General features: G+C 48.6%; 1 protein-coding gene across 2 annotated transcripts; it reads left to right on the top strand.

The window, feature by feature from the left end:
• Positions 1–11,035: 11,035 nt before the first annotated feature.
• Positions 11,036–19,749, top strand: Znf629 (zinc finger protein 629). Of its 2 annotated transcripts, none has more exons than XM_047534050.1 (3): positions 11,036–11,203; positions 13,722–13,828; positions 13,985–19,749. In XM_047534050.1, exons 2-3 carry the CDS (start codon positions 13,756–13,758, stop codon positions 16,516–16,518), a joined length of 2,607 nt encoding a protein of 868 aa, XP_047390006.1. In that variant the 5' UTR covers positions 11,036–11,203; positions 13,722–13,755; the 3' UTR covers positions 16,519–19,749. The 2 variants fall into 2 exon arrangements, with proteins under 2 accessions (XP_047390006.1, XP_047390007.1); XM_047534051.1 differs by lacking the exon at positions 11,036–11,203 and adding an exon at positions 11,656–11,917.
• Positions 19,750–20,354: the final 605 nt, after the last annotated feature.

The raw sequence follows: 20,354 nt of genomic DNA on the forward strand, positions 1-20,354 counted from the left end.
TGTTTTTCATGCCTTTTCTTTTTTTTAATGGGTCTTTACTATGTTGTCTAGGCTGGTCTCAAATTCCTAAGCTCAAGTGATCCCTCTATCTCAGCCTCTTGAGTAGCTGGGACAACATGGGAGCATGGTGTACGTCACCATGCTCAGCTTCCTTGAGGTTTTCTTTTTTTTTTTTTTTTAATTTTTTTTAGTTGTTGATGGATCTTTATTTAATTAATTTATTTATATGTGGTGCTGAGGATCGAACCCAGTGCCTCATACAGGCTAGGCAAACTCTCTACCACTGAGCCACAACCCAAGCCTGCTTGAGGTTTTCTTTTTCACCTCTTTTTATATTTTGAAAATACAAATCCATGTGGTCCCTGCAGACTGCATTAAGCCATAGTTCAAAGCAGCCTGCATCCTTGGGCAAGGTTATATCTCTGAACTTAAATTTCTTCAGCATGAAATAGGAGTAGCAGCCAAAGGCACGGTGGCGCATGCCTGTGATCCCAGGGACTCAGGAGGCAGGAGGATGGAAAATTCTAGATCAGCCTCAGCAACTTAGCAAGGTCTTAAGCTCAATTCCTAGAAGGCAAAATGCTTGGTATACAATGGGTGTTAATGAAAATGGAAGGAAGAAAGTCAGATTCAAACCCTCTGAGGTTACAGTCCTTGACCTCTGAGCAAAAGGGAAGAAGGCCCAGCAGATGGTTGACCTGGAGCTAGAATAGCTTGAGGCCAGCACAACTTGATTGCCCCTCTAAAAGGCAGGCTTTCACCAAACCTAGTGGGCAGATCTTGAGTAAAAACAAATGCCACCACCCCAACCTCCAAATACTACACCCTTATAGTACGTACCAGAACCCATCTTCTTAGCCAATGGAGGCACACACCTATAATTCCAGTTGAGAGGAGGCAAGTTCAAAGCCAGCCTCAGCAACTTAGTGAGACCTTGTTTCAAAATTAAATTTTTTTAAAGAGGGCTCGGGATGTAGCTCTGTGGTTCAGCACCCCTGAGTTTAATCCCAGGTTCCAAACAAACAAAAACAAAAACTAAAAATAGTAATAAATAAAAAGTGCAGGGATGTAGCTCAGTGTTAAAATGCTTCTAGTTTCAGTCCCCAGTACCAGGGGGTGGAGACAGAACCCATCTTTTTACTAATTGGATACTTCTAGAACCACCATGTTTCTTTTCTTTTCTTTTTTCTTTTCTTTTTTTTTTTTTTTTTTTTTTGTGAATGGCTGCAGAAACAGGATTAGAAGAGGTACTCTGTATCTAGCTAGTAACCTCATAGAGCCAAAAGATACATGTAGTAGCTAGTTCCTCCCCCCGCCCCTTGGAGCTCAACACTGCTTAAAATTTGACATTCTATTAATCTGCTGTTGGAATTAAGACTGGGATGTGATTTGTACCAGTGGCGGCCATACTCTGTATGACACATCCTTGGAGTTTCATCTGCCCCTCTGTCTTTTTTGGACTGGATCCAGAAGTAGGGGATGGGGTTGAAGATGTGGCCGTCTGCATCACAGAATACTTGTTTTTCTTTTTCAGCACTGGAGACTGCATTAAGCACTCTATCACTGAGCTACATCCCCAATCCACAAAATATCATCTTGATGAGTCTGCACAGGAGAACTCTACCTGAAGCTTCCCATGAATTATATAACCAATATTTGCCTGGACCTCTAGAAAGCTCAACAATAACCCACTTTAAAAAATTTTTTTGTTTTATTTATTTATTTATTTTTGCGGTGCTGGGGATTGAACCCAGGGCCTTGTGCTTGTGAGGCAAGCACTCTACCAACTGAGCTATATCCCCAACCCTAATAACCCACTTTTAGCAATTGCATAAACAGAACTTTTTACCGGATGCTTACCGGAAGCTAGCTGGCTTCAGGCCATCATTTCCCCAATTTTCCTTTGCTATTTAATTTTTTTTTTTTTATCTCATTACTGATACTCCTTGACAACTGCTGCTACTATCAGCAACAATGGTCAACATGGAGCATCCATGAGTCTTATTAGACACCAAGCACCTGTCGTATAATATGCGACTCTATAAATGCCTCCCATTCTTTTTGAAACCAAGCAAGGTATAAATAAGCAAGCACAACTGCAAAATTCCTTCATCATCTTATGGTGCCCACTCAAAGATGGGGTTTTCATGTCTCAGGCCTTATACACTAGAGATGGGCTGCACACTTTTGACCTTGTAGCTCTCTTCATTGACCTGTGTTTGAAAAGAAACAAACTTATAAAGCAAAATAAATCTCATAGTGGTCAGAAGCCAGTCTTCTAGTGATAACCAAAACTCAACCCCTGATACTTCAATGAGGAATCTGCAAAGAATCAGAGTAGCAAACTAATTGCATGTCCTTTATAGAGTGATCAGAATCATCACCTATGACAGCTGAGTGCTCACTCCCAGCTAGGCACCATTCTAAGAGCTTCCATGCACCTACAAGTTTTGTCCACATGTGCACTCTACAAAACAGAAACTATTTTCTATGGTTATAAGATCAGGGAAATTTTATGCATCTAGTGTACTTATAGCAAGCCATGTAATAAACTCTGTCCTCACATCCTTTAGAGAAGATGGAAAGATATAGGCTAACTGTCCTTCATTAAGACTCAACCACTTATAAAATTAGGCACTATCAAAGTTAGAGAAATATTCATAGATTTAACCCACTACTACTATTTCTGGGACTGTATTTTAAGAAAACTCTAAAAAGTAGGAAATGTATATCCTCAAAGACTTTCATCAGTCGGGTGCAGTGGCTCACGCCTGTAATCTCAGTAACTTGGGAGACTGAGACAGGAGGATGGCAAGTTTAAGGCCAGCCTCAGCAACTTAGCAAGGCCCCTAAGCAACTTAGTGAGAATTTGTCTCAAAATAAAAAAATTTTTAAAGGGCTGGGAATGTGACTCAGTGATAAAGTAACCTGGGGTTCAATCCCCAGTACTCCCAAAAATGTTCATCGAAGTTTTATTTACAAGATGAAAACATAGGGGTACAGACTGGGTATATAGCACAGTGGTAGAGCGCTTACCTAGCAGGTGCAAGGCCCTGGCAATTGCTCGATAAAATACTGGATATGTGGTAGCAATTATGTACAGCCAATGAAATCATGGCTGTGAAGACAATGATGCAACAAGAAATAACTACTAGGTTTTAAAAACTGCTTAGAAAAAAATACCAGATATACCACAACTTGTCTATCTACTCATCCCTCGATGGACATTGTGTTGTTTCCACCTTTTAGCTATTGTGCTAATAGAACTGCTTTCAGTTCTATTCACAAACTTCATGAACAAGTTTTTTGTGTGGAAATATGTTTTCATTTACCTTGAGTATATAGCTAGGAGTGGAATTGCTAGGTCATATGACAATTCTGTGTTTAACTTTTTCAGGAATTATGAAACTCTTTTCCATACTTACTATACCATTATACATTCCTACCACCAATGTGTGAGGTTCTAATTTCTTCACATCCTCAACACAACTGGTTATTTTCCTTTTTTTTTTTTTTTTTTTTTTTGGTGGGGGGCGTACCCAGGATTGAACTCAAGGGCACTTGACCACTGAGCCACATCCCCAACCCTATTTTGTATTTTACTTAGAGACAGGGTCTCACTGAGTTGCTTAGCGCTGCTTTTGCTGAGGCTGACTTTGAACTTGCAGTCTTCCTGCCTCAGCCTCCCAAACCATGGGGATTACACATGTGTGCCATTGCACCTGGCCTTATTTTCGGTTTTTTAATTATTTGATATTTTGTACTATTGGGGATTGAACCCAAGACCAAACAAGCAGTCTACAACTGAGCTGCATCCCTAGTTCTAATTAGTATTTTTATTATAATGATCCCCGTGGGTGTGAAGTGGTATCTCATTGTGGTTTAGGGTTTTTTGTTGTTGTGGCTGTTATTGTTCTTTGTTTTGGCAGTGCTGTGGACCCAACCCAAGGTCTTGCGCATGCTAGACAAGCCCTCTCCACTGAGCCATACTCCTAGTCCCTCACTGTGGGTTAGATTTGCATTTTCCTTATGATTTGCAATGTTGAACATCTTTTCTTGTGCTTGTTGGTTATTGCATACCTTCTTTGGAGAAACTTTAGATACTAGAACATTGTTAGATATTTGGTTTGCTAATATTTCCTACCATTCTGAGAGTTGTCTTTTTTTCATGAATGTGAGTTGTCTTGATAATTTCCTTTGATATACAGATTTTAAATTTTGATGAAGTCCAGTATATACATTTTTCTCGTTGGTTGCTTGTGCTTGCTAAATCCAAGGTCATGATGATTCAGACCTGTTATATTCTTAAAGTTTTATAACTTTAGACTTTAAATTTAGGTCTTTGATCCATTTGGAGTTGATTTTGAATTGTATTTATTTTTATAATCATGACTTATAGCAAGCAGTTTTCTATTTATCATCCTAATGTTGAGCTTCCTTCTCAGATATGTTTCTTTCAGTAAAAAATAATGAGTCAAACTGAAGAAAAATATCAAGTAAATAACAACACAAGAGGGAAGGTGGGTATGGCAAAGATGGGTGTTCCTGCAGTCAGACCAGGGCAATGAAGAAGAGTGATTATCTAGGAGAGACGGTAGTCAGGGAAGGCTTGGTGGAAGAGGTAGGATCCAGCTGGATTCTGAAAGTGGGAAGCTCCAGGCCTGAATTAGAAAGTTCAAGACCCCCAGATACCAAGACCTCACATGTTTTGGGGAACATGTTATCTCATCAGTCTGAAGTCCCACTTCTTCATGAATAAAGAGAGGGTAATAATGACCTCTTAGAGATAATCAAAAGAAACATATGGGATTAGGGTTGTGGCTTAGTGGTAGAGTACTTAACTAACATGCTTGATGCCTTGAGTTCAATTCCCAGCACCACCAAAAACAAACAAAACAAAATAAAAAAATAAAAGAAACGAATGACTTAATGTGTATGAAAGTACCTTACAAATTGTAGAATGTTTAATGAATGTAAACTAAATGTGAGTTAATACCAGGGCCTAGACTTTAAGTAGGCTGGCATTTGAGCAGGACCCTAAGAGATGAAAAATTTGCCTAAGTACAAAGGAGAAGTTCTGCAGGAAGTGAAGGGAGGCCTGGCTCAGCTAATGGCCCATGAGCAGAATGGTCCTGACTGCCAGGGGAGGGGTGTTTAGAGCCACATGAGAATGAGAATTACCAGGAAAGTATTGTTCAGGCAGGCAGAAAGAGCAACTTTTGTTAGGAACAGGCCCTTAGGGAGTTGGGCCTTTGCTGTTTTATAGGCATTCAAGGTTCCTTGGGGTATGCCATTGGTGGAATTAAAAAGTGTTTTGAAGGATTTCATAGGTTTTTCAAGTATTCTTAATTGTGTGCAACAACATAATACTCTCCTCCAACTGCCTTCAATCCTCTTTCCTACCCTGAGGCTACACTAGGCCATTTATTCCTGGAGGTGATTAAGGACCTCTTCAGATTAGGTCATATGTTACTTGTGGTTAGGAAATCAGTCATATTTGTCTCAATCTAACTTGGATCAGTTCAAATATGAAAAGGAAATCAACATGTTGTTTAATCCCACATTCTCCATTCCCAACATTATGCTACAATTATTTTTAATGGTGCTGGGGATTGAAATTTGTGCATGTGAGGCAAGTACTCTACCAGCTGAGCTATATCCCAAGCCATACTGCAAATATTTACCATTTAAAAAGTATTTTTAATTAGAAATTATCAAACAGAACACAAGATTGCAAATTAAATTTCCTTCTTACCCCAGATCTTCAGTCCTTCCTCCCAGGAACAACTACTATTTCCAGGCACTTAATACCCACCCCAGATAGTCAAGATAGACACCAAAATTACTGATAGAGTCACAAGTTCTTAAGAGTTGGAGAACTCTTAAGGGTTCATCTGACTCTGTTATTCTGCAGATGAGGAAACTGAGACCCAGAAATGTGACAGGGTTATTTCAGATCACACCTTACTACAAATATTTGGTTATAAAATCATCTAAATACTTTAATTTTATTCATATTTATTTTAGTTAATACAATACACATTTTATTTGACCAATTATATGTGGTTTTCTATAGTTTAAAATTATTTTGACTTTTTTTTTCTTTGTGGTACTAGGGATTGAGCCTGAGACACTCTATCACTGAGCTGCATCATTTGTCCTTTTTATTTTTAATTTTGAGGCAGGGTCTTGCTAAGTTGCCCAGGTGATCCTCCTGCCTCTGTCTCCCAAGTTGCTGGGATTACAGGAATGCACCACTGCACCCAACTTATTTTTACTTTTTAAAAATATAAAAAGTTCGTAATTTCGGACTGGGGAAATAGCTTAGCTGGTAGAGTGCTTGCCTCGCAAGCACAAGGCCCTGAGTTCAATCCCCAGTACAGCAAAAAAAAAAAAAAAAAAAAAAAAAAAAAATTCATAATTTCAAAAAAATGTTTTTTAAACCCCCCCCCCCCTTTGATAATAAAGACCATGGAGGTGTTCTGCGGGAGAATACAGCAATGCTTTTAGGAAGATCCATGGGGTACCAGAGGGACAGGAAGGAGTGAAGGGGGCTAGAAGCAGGACAATCAATTAGAAAGTAACTGTGGTAATTCAAGAATGAGAGTCCAAGGGCAGATGGGCACAGTGGCAGGAGGATACCAAGTTCAAGGTTAGCCTCAGCAACTTCGAGAGACCCTAAGCAAGTTAGCAAGACATGTCTCAAAACAAAAAAGGCCTGGAGATACAGCTCAGTGGTAAAGCACCCCAGGTTCAATCCCCAGTACCACAAACATATAGAAAATGAGAACTGAAGGGTTGAAGCCTGTGGCAGGGGCAGAAGAGAAGGGCACCCTGGACAGAAGACTGCAGGGCTTCCACAAGCCTGAGAACATTCTGGCTAAGCCGGTATATATGAGGGTCTTGGAGAGCAGGATGCCTAAGTTTGGTGCAGGGAAATAGAGCTGGTGAGTCTGGGAAAGATCTGTGAGGCAAATGGAAAGAAAGACCAAGGCAAGGAGAGGGTAGGGCTGTGCAGCTGGCATCTAAGGACTGAGGAGGAGAATTTTGAGGAAGACTACGTAGGGGAAGGACTTATGTCTAAGCCTTAGGAAAGCAGCAGTGATGAGGCAGCCTGAGGGTAGGCTTGATGTGAGAAGCCTTAGGGAGCCACTGCACGTTCTTGAGCAGAGGAGTAACTGGCCCTGGAATTCAACTCTCAGAGGTGGAAGAGTCCTTCCAGGTCCTCTGGACCAGCTCTTGTCCCACATCTGAGGGCCATATCTTGAAAAGCAGACCCCAACACACCCTGCAGGGGCATGGACATTTCCAAACCCCTTTCTTTCCCAATGGCAGCCTTCCCTACCTGTGGTTGGGCAGCTATCCTGGTGAGAAGGCAGCTCAAGTGGTTGAACGAATCAGCCTCTCCAGCTTCACATTAGATCGTTTGTTTGTTTTGGAGGTGGCAGGGATCCAACCCAGGTCTTGCACATGCGAGGCAAGTGCTCTACCATTGAGCTACATTCCCAGTCAGCTTCACTTTTGACCTTTGCGTCCTGCTCTCTATAAAGTCCCCTTCCATGGAGCAGAGGGTTAGACTCGTCTGGGTCCCTAAGTTCTCCCAGTTAAACATCCCCTGAGCCAGGCTCCCCTGCTTGATGAGGAAGGAGGATGCAGACTTGGCTAGAGATGGTCATTTCTTTCTGGGAAAGGAAACAAATTCTTGTCAAGTGCTCAGAAATGCATTATCTCATTTAACACTCTCATCCCCTAGGTACCAAACTTTTTCCTTTTTTCAAAGAAGAGGAAGCTGCTGCTGAGGATGTAACTCAGTGGTAGAGTGCTTGCCTAGCATGTACAAGGTCCTGGGTTCAATCCCAGCTCTAGAGGGGGGAAAAATAGCAGAAACCAAAGAAGAGGAAGCTGAATTTCTAAGAGGCAAAGTCAGTTGCCCAAGAACACCCCAGTGAGGATGGCACAGGGTGTGGACCAGGGTCTACTCAAGTACCTCACAGCAACCTGGGCCTTGGGGCACAAGGACTTGTATTGAAGAGCTCTGCAGGAGGTTGGTGAGCTATGACCAAGAACGTGGTGGTGGGGTGTTTATGAAAGGTATGAGGGGAATGTCACCCTCATCCTTCTGAGAGTTCCCCTGCCAGGACTGTCACCTTCCTGGCTGCCCCGACCAGGTTATTGTAGGCAAGAGGACTTCACACTATTGTGAATAATCAGAGCACCCTTCCTAGGAGCAGGATCCCCAAGCTGTTCCTGGGAAGGACCTGACCCAAACAGGGCTTCCCTGCTTTTTCAATTCCTCTCTCTAACTCTTAGAACAAGACAAGGGAGAGCATGGAAGGACTGAGAGGTTTACCCTTTGATCCCAAATACACGTGGGTTCCTCCAAGTAGCACTGTGATGGTTAGGAACCATGGCCCCAGAGCCACTACTCCTGGGTTTCAATCTACTTTTGTCACTAGTAAGCTGTGTGCAAGGGACTTACCCTCTTTATCCTGGGCTTGTAGTAATACTGGTATCATGAGTCATAATGAAGGTTCAAGGAATCTTAACCTGCACACACTTGGAACAGTACCTGGCACATAGTGCCATCAAGGCAACTCCTTCAGAAGATATCATTTCAGGTTGCTTACTCTAAATTTGGGGAATGCAGACTAAGGGGTATCAATACTTACAGTTAAATAGTTGTTGGGGCATCAATAGCAAAGGCCATTCAGATAATGAAATCTTCTCAGTTTCAGGGTTGAAGACAAAAAAGGAGAAACCTTGGGATGTCAATGCCCCTATATAGAAGGAAGCTGCTGCCCCACTAAGATCAATCCCTCCCTTCCCCCTCCAGGACTGGGTATTGAACCCAGGGACACTCTACCACTGAGTTACATCCCCAGTCTGTCTGTCTTTACTTCTTATTTATATTTATTTAATTAATATATTTATGGTACTGGCAGATTGAACCCAGGGGCACTTAACCACTGAGCCACAACCTCAGCCCTTATTATTTTTTTTGAGACAGGGTCTAAGTTGCCAAGACTGGCCTCAAATTTGCAATCCTCCTGCCTCAGCCTCCTGAGTCATTAGGATTACAGGCATGGGCCACCAAGCCGTTTGTGAATGTTTGGATCATATTGTCACATCTTTGGATTTTCCAAGGAAGCAGGAAATTCAGATATTTATGTGAAACATACTGTTCATTTGTTTGGTTGCTTTTTGAGATGGAGACTTACCCAGGCTGGCCTTGAACTCCTGGGCTCAAGCAATTTTCTGTCCCAGCCTCCCAAGGAGCTGGGACTACAGGTACATGCCACTGTACAGGTCTTCTGTGTACTGATTTTTAAGTGTGGCAATTAAATTCAGTTAAAACATCAAGCAAACAAACAAAAATTTGTAGGCCAGATTAAACTCCTGTGAGCCTCCAGGGTACAGCTTTCCTTACTGCCCCATGACTATATGCCAATTGCTGTTTAGGTACTGGGGACACAGTAGTGAATGCAAGAGATAAAGCCCCTTCCCAGGAGGAGTGATGTCAGCAGAATGTGTACTCAAAGGCAGGGGAGGGTATGTGGAGGGACAGATGGGGTAGATAGTGAACACAGAAGTATCCCATTGTGGGCTGTGAGAAAAAGAACCGAGTAAGAGGACCAGGAGGAGCAAAGGCCCTGAGGTGGGAGTGAGGAGTTGAAGACGATGGCAGCCAGGGACAAGGGGGAGATGTGCCTGGAGGGCAATGTAAGTGAAAGGAGATGGCACTGGGAAGAAAGCAGAGGCAGGGCTGGGCTGGGTCTCTTTTCATGATGGCTACACACTCTGAATCCCAGATGCCAGCCCAAAGAAACTTCATTCTTTAACAATTCTGGACATTTAATTTGTCCCATTCCTAGATCCCTCCCCTCCCTGGACAGATAACCCTTCGCGCACTCTGTGATTCCTTTGTGTCTGTAACACAACCTTTATTTATTTCTTTATTTTTCCTGGTGGTGCTAGGGATTGAACTGAGGACCTCCCACATGCTAGGCAAGTGCTTGACCACTGGGCTACATTCCCATCCCTTTTTTGAGCTAGGGTCTAAGTTGCCTAGGTTGGCCTTGAACTTCAGATCCTCCTGCCTAAGCCTGCAGAGTAACTGGAATTACAGGCAGTGACACCTTGCCTGGCTATTATCAAACTTCTTGAGGGTAGAAAACCTGATTCTCACTCAACTCTAAGTTCTCCTGCCCCTATGTTCAAGGAATGTGCCCTTAAGCATGTTGCTTCACTTCTCACACCTTGGTTTCCTCACCTGTGAAGTAGAAATATGCAGTCCTGCCTCACTGTACTGAAGAAGGAATGAGATAAATACCGTAAAAATTGGAAGTTCAGATAATCTGGGCTTTGGAAAGTCACCAGTGTTCCTGGGGTTTCGAAGTTTTCTCCTGCTGGGAGCTGAGTGCCCCTTGAGCTGCTAGGAAGGATACTTGCCCTCCTTTTCCAGGGGAACCCCCTCTGACTTCTCCCCTGACACTGTGGACCTCAGTTTCCTCTTCTAAGGGGAGCTAATAAAGGAAAAGAAGCCGAGAGCACAGGCTGCCACCAACCCTTCCTGGCCTTGCTGTCCTCATTGTTGCCACGACTTATTTCATTTAAGCCCTTTTTGGTTTGTAGCGGATTCTCCCTCTGCTCCACCCTGCCAGCCTCTGCTCCCACCCCAGAACCCAGGCATTCCAGCCCCATCCCAGGGTGAGTCCAAACAAAGGCCGGCCCCAGGGGACTAGCAGCCGCCAAATCCGAGATAGGGCTTAACTGGCGAGGCCGGCAGAACCCCTGCTCCTGCGGGATGGAGAATGGCCAGAAATCCGGAGACCCTCCCTGGCTCCTGGGCTTCCCCCAGTCGCCTGACTCGCCTACTTCCACTTGAGACCGGGAGAGGGGCGTCATCTCCGCCACCTCCCCGCTCCTGCCGTCCCCTTTTTTTCCCAGGCTGTGGGAGGCAAAGGGTTAAATCCCATAGAGCTGATGCTCTGACTCCAGGCTAGAGGGGCCCGGGAAGCTGGGGTCACTTCCTGCTCCGTCCCAGTCACCCTGAACTGGTCCCCGGGTCCTCAGCCTGGAATTACCCCTTGAGAAGGACCCCAGAGTCCTCGGCGTCTAGCCCGCCCCCCGAGGCAGGGCATTTAAGGGGTTAAGTCCCCTGGGGCTGGAGTCTGCCTTCCGGCTTTTCCCAGACCCCAGAGCCGTGAGTTGGGGACGCCTGGGTTCCTGGGGGGTGGCCTGGAGGGCCCGGGACGGCCGCCGGGGAACAATGGGGCCCGGGAGGCAGGGGCCCCGCGACTGGGCCCGAGCCCCCCGCCCCGCCCTCGTCCGCCCGGGGCCGGGGTGGGGGCCGGGGCAGGGGGCCGCGGAGGGACGGAGGATTCTGGGAAGAGCGCGAGGGTCTGGCCGTGGGGGAGGGGGAGGCGTGAGCATTCTGGGAAGAGGGAATTCGGCCCGGCGGGGCCGGGGGCCGGCGGGCGCCAAGAGCCGCAGCTCTGGAAGGAGCCCGGCGCCGGCGGGAGAGCCGGAACCCCGGTGCCGGGCGGGGGCGGGGGAGGATGCCCGGGCTCGGGATTGGAAGCCGGAAAGGGGGTCGCTGTGCGGGGGGAGCACGAGTCCGGGGTCTGGCCTAGTGCGGGCGCGGGGGGGCCGGGGCACGGGTGGCCGCATTCCCGCTGCCTCCATGTCAGGGTCACCCTGGGCCGCTCCCACACCTCTCCGGGAGGCGGTCTCCTCCTCCGCGCCCTCCGCAGTGGGGCCGTCCCACGGTCCGAGGCTGGTGCTCCTGGGCCTGGGCTGGCTCCAAGCACTTCTTGCCTCCCTCAATCTTCCCACTTTCATATTCCTTGTCAGCCGGCTCATTAACCCTTTCCCTTCTGCTCTGGACCACTGAGTTTGCCTCTCTCAGCCGATCAAGGTACATAAGCTCTTACCTGTCCTCAGCAAACACAGCAGGGCACCTTTAGCTCTTCCTGGCCTCCTCAGGACAGCCAGCTGGAGGTCTCAGCTTCCACCTCCCCAAAGACACTCACAGGTGGGGGAGGGGGATTCTCAGAGCCCAAGTGGCTGCAGAGATGAAGAAATTAATTTACTTCCTAAAAACTAACATATCTTACTGCTCTTTGGCAGGGTTCAGCAGACTCTTGCTTCACTTTAGTCACCTCTTGGCTGCCTCCTCTTGAGTCCTTGCCATGTCTGCTTTGCACCATTGCCTCTGTGTACACAGTGCCCATCCACACAGCCACCCAAAGCCGAGGCCCTTCCCAGGGATTCCCATCAGGGTCTAGATGTGATAGGAAGTCCTCCTAGCACTTTGCTTCTATGGCCCTGTTCCCTGAAATCATCTCTTTGGGGGAATGACAACTGCTATGTTTTTCCCCTGGGCAAGGGGTCACTTTGAACTTGGGTTCCTTTGCTGCCATCCCCTTGCAAATTGATCTTTAAAGGCTTTGGAACAAACAGGTTTTCTAGGAGCAAGTGGCATCTAGCTCATTTGTTCATCTTTCATTCATTCAACAAAATATTTATTGAGCATCTGTTATGTGCTAGGCACTGTCCCAGGCATGTGATACAGCATCAGAACAGAACAAAAGAAATACAGAAGGGGGCCGAAGATGGTACTGGTGATGGAAGGCTTTGGCGAACAGAATTGTCTTGAGCTCATAGACATATCTCCAGGCCTAGTCACTGGGTTCAACCCCTCCTTTTATAGCCAGGGAAATTATGGTCCCAGGAATTTCTCCAACCCATTTTCACAGGCAGCCAGCAGTCTCTGTCTGAGCTTTCCTTGTCACTGGTCTTCTGCCAGCAGCCCACGAGTATGACTCTCACATGACTCCCAAGGTCACCTCATGCTCTCAGAGACAGGGGCAGGGAAAACACAGAACCCTGCATTTATGGTCATAGCTCTGCCACATCCTAGCCTGAGAAGTTTCCCCCTGTATTGATTTTACTAATCTGTAAAATGGACAACCTGATTCCTGGGTCTTCTCACAGGTTTGCAAGAGGACTGGGTGTGAGAAATGAGGACACCCAGGCAGGCACCAAGTCCTCTGCAGGTGTTCTCCACATACTTCTTCCTTCTCTCTTCCTTTGTTTATCTCACTTGAGGCTCCTGCAGAAGCCCCTGACTTTAAACTTCCCCTCCCTCCACCTCTGACCTGAACTTCTTTCTGTGCTTAGAAAAAGGGAAGGTGCCCCAATCCTTTTGGAGGACTTCTGTCCCCTCTGGGAAGTTGGGGTGGTTTCTTTTTTTAACCCTTAAGTGTGAACCTCAGTTCTCTCTGGGGCTCATAAGGGAAAAGTTTATTGGTCTCAATTAGCAGCTCCATTAGGGAGGAAAATTGGAGTCTTAATGAGCTTCCTCTGATTCCCAAAATAACAGGTTTCCCAGCCTCTGGGCATCAGAGTGTTGGTAAGAACCTCCCTACCCTGTGGGTGTCAGGTACTTCTCCAGCCCCCAGTCTGAGTTCAAAGGGTCATGACTGATGAGTTTTTAATTGCACTCTTAAATTCAGCTACTTGCTTAATTGTGATCTTAAGATCTGGAGCAAGATTCAAGCCTGCGGCAGAAAGGGGACCACAGGTTGGGAGCCCAGAAAAATGAGGTGGTAGGATACTGAAGTTCACATTAGTAGGAATAAGGAGGAGTGAGGCTCAGAGGGAGTAAAGAAAGTGCAAAATCACCTTGTGCTGTGTGCTATCTCTCCCTTTCTCCCCAGGGTCCCTGGAACCCTCAAAGTCCTGAGCTCTGGGATGGAGCCCGAGACAGTGCTGTGGGGCCCGGATCTGCAGGGTCCTGAAGAGAGCCTGAATGATGCTCACAGAGGTGAGGGGCACAAAAAGGGACTGTGGTCCTGACAAGACAGTAGCCCCGGTTTAGGGCGGGGCCCAGATCTGAGGGAAACAGGGGAGGGAAGAGAAACCAGACCCTGTGTTCTGAAAGGAGATGGATGGGGGCTGGAGACTCCCTTTCTGTCTGTAGGTGCCGAGAGTGGGAATGAAGAGGAGAGCCCTCAGCAGGAAAGTTCTGGGGAGGAGATCATCTTGGGAGATCCAGCTCAGAGTCCAGAATCCAAGGACCCACCAGAGATGCCCCTGGAGAGCCCCTCCCAGGATCCTTCAACCCCCCAGGACTCCCCCACCCCATTGGGTCCCTCCAATCCCTTGGACCACCAGACCTCCCTGGACACCTCAGCCCCAGAGGTAGTCCCTACCCCGTCTGACTGGACCAAGACCTGTGAGGCCAGTTGGCAGTGGGGGACCCTCACCACCTGGAACAGCCCCCAGGTGGTCCCCACCAATGAGCCTAGCCTGCGGGAGCTGGTACAGGGTCGCCCTTCTGGGGCCGAGAAGCCCTACATCTGCAACGAGTGCGGCAAGAGCTTTAGCCAGTGGTCCAAGCTGCTGCGGCACCAGCGCATCCACACGGGTGAGCGGCCCAACACCTGCTCTGAGTGTGGCAAGAGCTTCACGCAGAGCTCGCACCTGGTGCAGCACCAGCGCACACACACGGGCGAGAAGCCCTACAAGTGCCCCGACTGCGGCAAGTGCTTCAGCTGGAGCTCCAACCTGGTGCAGCACCAGCGCACGCACACGGGCGAGAAGCCCTACAAGTGCACCGAGTGCGAGAAGGCCTTCACCCAGAGCACCAACCTCATCAAGCACCAGCGATCCCACACTGGCGAGAAGCCCTACAAGTGCGGCGAGTGCCGGCGGGCTTTCTACCGCAGCTCGGACCTCATCCAGCACCAGGCCACTCACACCGGCGAGAAGCCCTACAAGTGCCCCGAGTGCGGCAAGCGCTTCGGCCAGAACCACAACCTCCTCAAGCACCAGAAGATCCACGCCGGTGAGAAGCCTTACCGCTGCACCGAGTGCGGCAAGAGCTTCATCCAGAGCTCGGAGCTGACGCAGCACCAGCGCACGCACACCGGCGAGAAGCCCTACGAATGCCTGGAGTGCGGCAAGAGCTTCGGCCACAGCTCCACCCTCATCAAGCACCAGCGGACTCACCTGCGCGAGGATCCCTTCAAGTGCCCGGTGTGCGGCAAGACCTTCACCCTGAGTGCCACGCTGCTGCGGCACCAGCGCACACACACGGGCGAGCGGCCCTACAAGTGCCCCGAGTGCGGCAAGAGCTTCAGCGTCAGCTCCAACCTCATCAACCACCAGCGCATCCACCGCGGGGAGCGGCCCTACATCTGCGCCGACTGCGGCAAGAGCTTCATCATGAGCTCCACCCTCATCCGCCACCAGCGCATCCACACCGGGGAGAAGCCCTACAAGTGCTCGGACTGCGGCAAAAGCTTCATCCGCAGCTCGCACCTCATCCAGCACCGCCGCACCCACACTGGCGAGAAGCCTTACAAGTGCCCCGAGTGCGGCAAGAGCTTCAGCCAGAGCTCGAACCTCATCACGCACGTCCGCACCCACATGGATGAGAACCTCTTTGTGTGTTCCGACTGTGGGAAGGCCTTCCTGGAGGCTCATGAGTTGGAGCAGCACCGGGTGATCCACGAGAGGGGCAAGACCCCTGCCAGAAGAGCTCAGGGCGACACCCTGCTGGGGCTGGGGGATCCCGCCCTGCTGACCCCACCTCCTGGAGCCAAACCCCACAAGTGTTTGGTCTGTGGAAAGGGCTTCAATGATGAGGGCATTTTTATGCAGCATCAGAGAATCCATATTGGAGAAAACCCCTACAAAAATGCAGACGGTCTCATCGCACACCCAGCCCCCAAACCACCTCAGTTCCGTCCTCCAAGGCTCCCTTTTGGAGGGAATTCCTATCCAGGTGCTGCGGAAGGCAGAGCTGACCCCCCAGGACAGCCCCTTAAAGCGCCTGAAGGGCAGGAGAGCTTCAGTCAAAGGTTGGGACTGCTCTCCTCTAAGTCCTACATTTGTTCCCACTGTGGAGAAAGCTTCCTGGATCGTGCTGTGCTCCTCCAACATCAGCTCACCCATGGCAATGAAAAGCCTTTTCACTTTCCGGATTATAGGATTGGCTTAGGGGAAGGGGCAGGACCCAGTCCCTTCTTGAGTGGAAAGCCCTTTAAATGTCCTGAATGCAAAAAAAGTTTTGGCCTCAGCTCTGAGCTGCTGCTACACCAGAAAGTCCATGCAGGTGGGAAGTCCCAGAAGAGTCCTGAGCCGGGAAAGAGTTCTTCTGTCCTCCTGGAGCACCTCAGGAGCCCCCTGGGGGCCAGACCCTACAGCTGCTCTGATTGTGGGGCCTCCTTCCTCGATCGCCTGGCCCTCATCCGACACCAGGAAACCCACAGCCAAGAAAAGTCCCCCAGACCTGAGGACCCCCTGCCAGAGCCAGCCACCCTGTCCACAAGCCAGGAAGGTGAGGGAGAGGCCCCCACCCCCACAGGGAGCAGCAGCCACAGGGAAGGAGAGAGCGTAAAAACTCCCTTGGAAGAAAAGCCCTATTTGTGCCCTGAGTGTGGAGATGGCTTCACAGAAGTTGCAGCCCTCCTCCTCCACAGAAGCTGCCATCCAGGTGTCTCCCTGTGAAATAACTGTGGAGACCAGGGGCCTGCCTCTCCTGAGAGGAACACTGGCTCCCCCAAAAAATCATGTGGGGAAAGGAGGACAACCCTATCAGATTGTAGAGAAGTGGAGGATAAAGAACCCTGGGAAAAATAGTGCTTTTACATCAGTGATAAGAAACCCTATAAAATTGTTGGTGGGAGCCACTTATAATGCAGTAGAGAAAAACTGTTGGGTTAGAAACCCTATAAATATGTAGGAAAAAAAAAGCCCTTTAAGTCTGTAGCAGAAAAACCCTATAAACCTTAGTGGATAAAAGCCCTATTAATTGTAGGAAGAGGTCCCAATATGTCTCTAGACACCCCCATAAAACTGTATCAAAATCCTGTAGGGTCAGGGAAGTGCAGAGAACCCAGCATAGCATTGACTCGGGATGGTGACTCTAAGAAGGTCTAGGAAACGCCTCCCACAATGCTGGTTCTGCAGTGTCCTCTCCTACTGGCCAATGGGAGAAACCCCTCTCCCAGCAGCCTTGGACCATTACACTGAGAGAATTTGCAGCTGGGGAGTAGCATGGGAATGACCTGGAACTGGAAAAGAAGAAAACAAAACAAGGACAAAAATAAGTGAGCTTTTGAACCCACAGAGAAGATGAGACACAGAGACGGGGTAGAGAAAAGGTGTAGCTTGTTTCACTGGGGGTACAAGGCCAATCTTAGATGAATTGTGTGTTAGGGGAGGCCCATGGAATCTGTTAACATGAACCCAAAAAAGAGGGAGAAAAATTATGTCAAGTCTTTAAAAGCTGAAGTTTGGGGTGCATAAAAAACTTGATGTGTAAGAATACTGAGAAACCTCCACAAAAATTAGGGGGGATTTCTGTTAGGTTGCTTGGAGGGAGGCAAGGTGGAGAATATGTTCAGATGGAATCCAGTAAACTCTAGGCCAGATTCTCCCCTTTCCAGGAGCTTGTTAAACTGTAAATGCAAGCAGATCCCAGCCCAGGCTGCCAGGGTTCTCCCTGAGCCAGGCAGGACCACTTTCCCCAGCCCAGCTGGAAATGTCTACTCCAAGAGGCCTCCAGGATTGGAGGGGGCCTCTGCCACATTCTCAGGTCTCATGGTCAGGAGGTTTTTCCTGAAATCTAACTGCCCCCAGTCTTGCTGCAGTGGCAGCTTATTTCCTCAAATTCTGTCCTCAGTGGAGAGGGAAAACCGCTGCTAGTCAACCTCCAAAGAATAAATCCCTTCAGAGACTCAAGACTTGTATGTGGTTGTCCTCCCTAGACTGAGTCAGTGAGAGCCACTTGAGGGCTCTCTCTGGCAACAAGGGATGGCAAAACGACAGAATAGAAAGCTTTGATTAGCCAGCAATCTGATTTTAAACCTCAGCCTTTCATGTGAGCTGGTGGCAAGACTGCCCACGTGCAGTGGGTCGGTGCCCAGACCCCCCACAGACTGGACCAGAAGTCCCCAAAAAGTCTACAGAAGCCCAACCACCTTCCTCACCTGGTATCTGGAGCCCTCTGAGGTGATCTTAGCCTTCAGAAGGGAAGATTCCCACCCCTCTTGGCTCTTCTCTCCTCCTCATCTGGAAACCACAGGAGGGAAATGGAAGGATGAGAAATGCTCTGCTAGGCACATTTCTTCTCGCACACCACACAGCTAACACTTCATAAACCCAGCCAGTCCTGCTCATGTGACTGGGGCTGTGATGGGAAGAGATGGGTGCCCCATAAAATGGTTGAAGAGAGAAGACTCTGGAGAGAAGCATCTGCAACAAGACCCCCCCCACCCCCGCCAACCCTGGAAACCCTTAAAGATGGGGAAGACTCTGCTCAGTGCCCAATTGGAAAGGAAGTGCCCCTTGACCCCACACTGGCACCAGCGATACACTGTCGTGGAGTAGGAGGACTGAGATGCCAAGGTGAGGTGATCTTCAGGAGTCACATGCCCAGAGGGGCACCCTGGATTCCTACAAAGCTGTGAAAGAGACCTCTAATCCCATTATCTATAAGTTCAAAAGGTGAAAACCCTTCACCCTCATCTGTCCTGTCCACAGAGGGATAACCCTCAATCTAAAAGGATCAAAATCTAGAACACTGTGGGAGAAAAAGGCCAGGCCTGCTGTTGGGGAGAGAAAAGGCAGGCCTTATATAATTGTCAGGAAAGCCTTGTTAACATCTGCATTAAGCCCCACCCCACCCAAGTGCCAGGTAGGAGAGGGCCACTGAGGGGAGGAGCCTGCCTGCAGATCTCTGTCAGAAATGTCCATGAAGGGGTGTCCCTCTAAGACTAAGAGGAGGTAAGTCCCCAAGTCTCAGCCGATTTGTCCCCCTCTGAGATGGTAGCAGAACTTCAGTTGTAGAGACAAACTCCTTAAAGCTAGGAGCAGATTCCCTCAGACACAGGTCCGAGAATCTGACCTCGGAAGAGTGCTGAGGAACAGCTTTTGGACTCAGAGGCCATTCTGGGGGGAGGTGATCTTAGTCGAGGTCAACTGTAGCCTATTGAGGACTAGGGTGTAGCGTACATAGTAGGATGCTCGCATGTTGTGGGGACAGGTGAAGGCTAAGGGTCCTGGCTCAGGTACTGAATGGATGATATGGACACTACTGGTGGACCCTGGGGCTTCCTAGTAGGAAAGGGGAAGAGTCAGACCTCTGGGTGTGGCCTGTTCTCTCTTGCCCACTTTCCCAAACTTCTTTAGCCAGGTGACTCCCGGAGCCAGCTGCATCTGGGGGAGGAACTGAGCAGGGAGGTGGCAGTGTCTAGAGTCCTCACTGGCTCAGACAGGGCCAGGGCTCGAGACACCTGACCACCAAAACAGTCTGGAAAGCCTAATGTAGTCAAACCCTCTTATCCAACTCCATGCCAGCCCCAGAGCCCTCAGAAGTGCCCTAATGGAGAAGCCCATCAGCCAGAGGCAAGGAGTCATTGGTAAAAGCAGAGGGGAGGGTAGAAAATGATCTGAGCTTAGGGTGAAACTAGAAACTGCTGTGGCTATGGAGGTCAGATGGGAACTGGGCATGAATCCTGAGTTGGGGGGAACTTGAAACCATCACAACCAAGAGGTGGGGCTCCATGACCCCCACCTGAGGTGAGCAGCTCCCAGACTCCTTTGCCCCCATGAGGGAAGCCCCACTCACCTGATTTGTCCCTGTGAAGAGAGGCCCCACTTTTGAGTGTTTGTGTCAATAACAGTGTTGTGTCACTGGTGGTCATGTTGATTAGTTGAAGAGAATAAAGGGAATAAGATTTCCCAGTGTGTTTTTTTTGTTGTTGTTGTTGTTGTTTTGTTTTTCTCATTCAGCCTAAAGCAAACTCAGTTTGTCTTCTCCTTGAAGGGCTCATAAGTGACAGAAGCTCAGTCCAGCCCCAGGCCTAGCATTTTCCTAGGAGTCCTAAAATCCCTGTCCAGTGGAGTTTATGAAATTTAAAAATCCTGCTGGCTGGGGTGTAGCTCATTGGTAGAGTGCATGGCATGTGCAATGGCCTGGGTTCCACCGTCAGCACTGGAAAAAAAAAAAATTTAATCCATACCCTTATAAGAGAGCAGGAGAAATCTGATGAACTGGTGGTGTGCTACTAGATGGCTGCGTGGTGACTCTGGCACTGGCCAGCTCAGGTCCAGCTGTGCAGGGAGGCCTCTGTAGCTGTAATACCCACACTGTCCCCAGGGTGCCACTGGGGAAAGCTCCTAAGATCTAGTTCTAGCTACTATTCCTGATTCTCTTGGTCCTGGCCTGGCTCAATCACTCCTCTGGACTGGGGCCTCCTAGACCCTGAGAGTGGGTGGAGCTCTGGCCATAGGCCATCTTCATATGGAAAGCTGAGGCTCAAGGAAAGGCAGCTGCTTGC

This window comes from Sciurus carolinensis, chromosome 18, assembly GCF_902686445.1.
Source record: "Sciurus carolinensis chromosome 18, mSciCar1.2, whole genome shotgun sequence".
NCBI lineage: Eukaryota > Metazoa > Chordata > Mammalia > Rodentia > Sciuridae > Sciurus > Sciurus carolinensis.

Coding starts and splice junctions, on each gene's coding strand:
- Znf629 (XM_047534050.1), top strand. CDS start 13,756: ATGGAGCCCGAGACAGTGCTGTGGGGCCCGGATCTGCAGGGTCCTGAA. Junction 13,829..13,984: donor CCTGAATGATGCTCACAGAG/GTGAGGGGCACA, acceptor TTCTGTCTGTAG/GTGCCGAGAGTGGGAATGAA.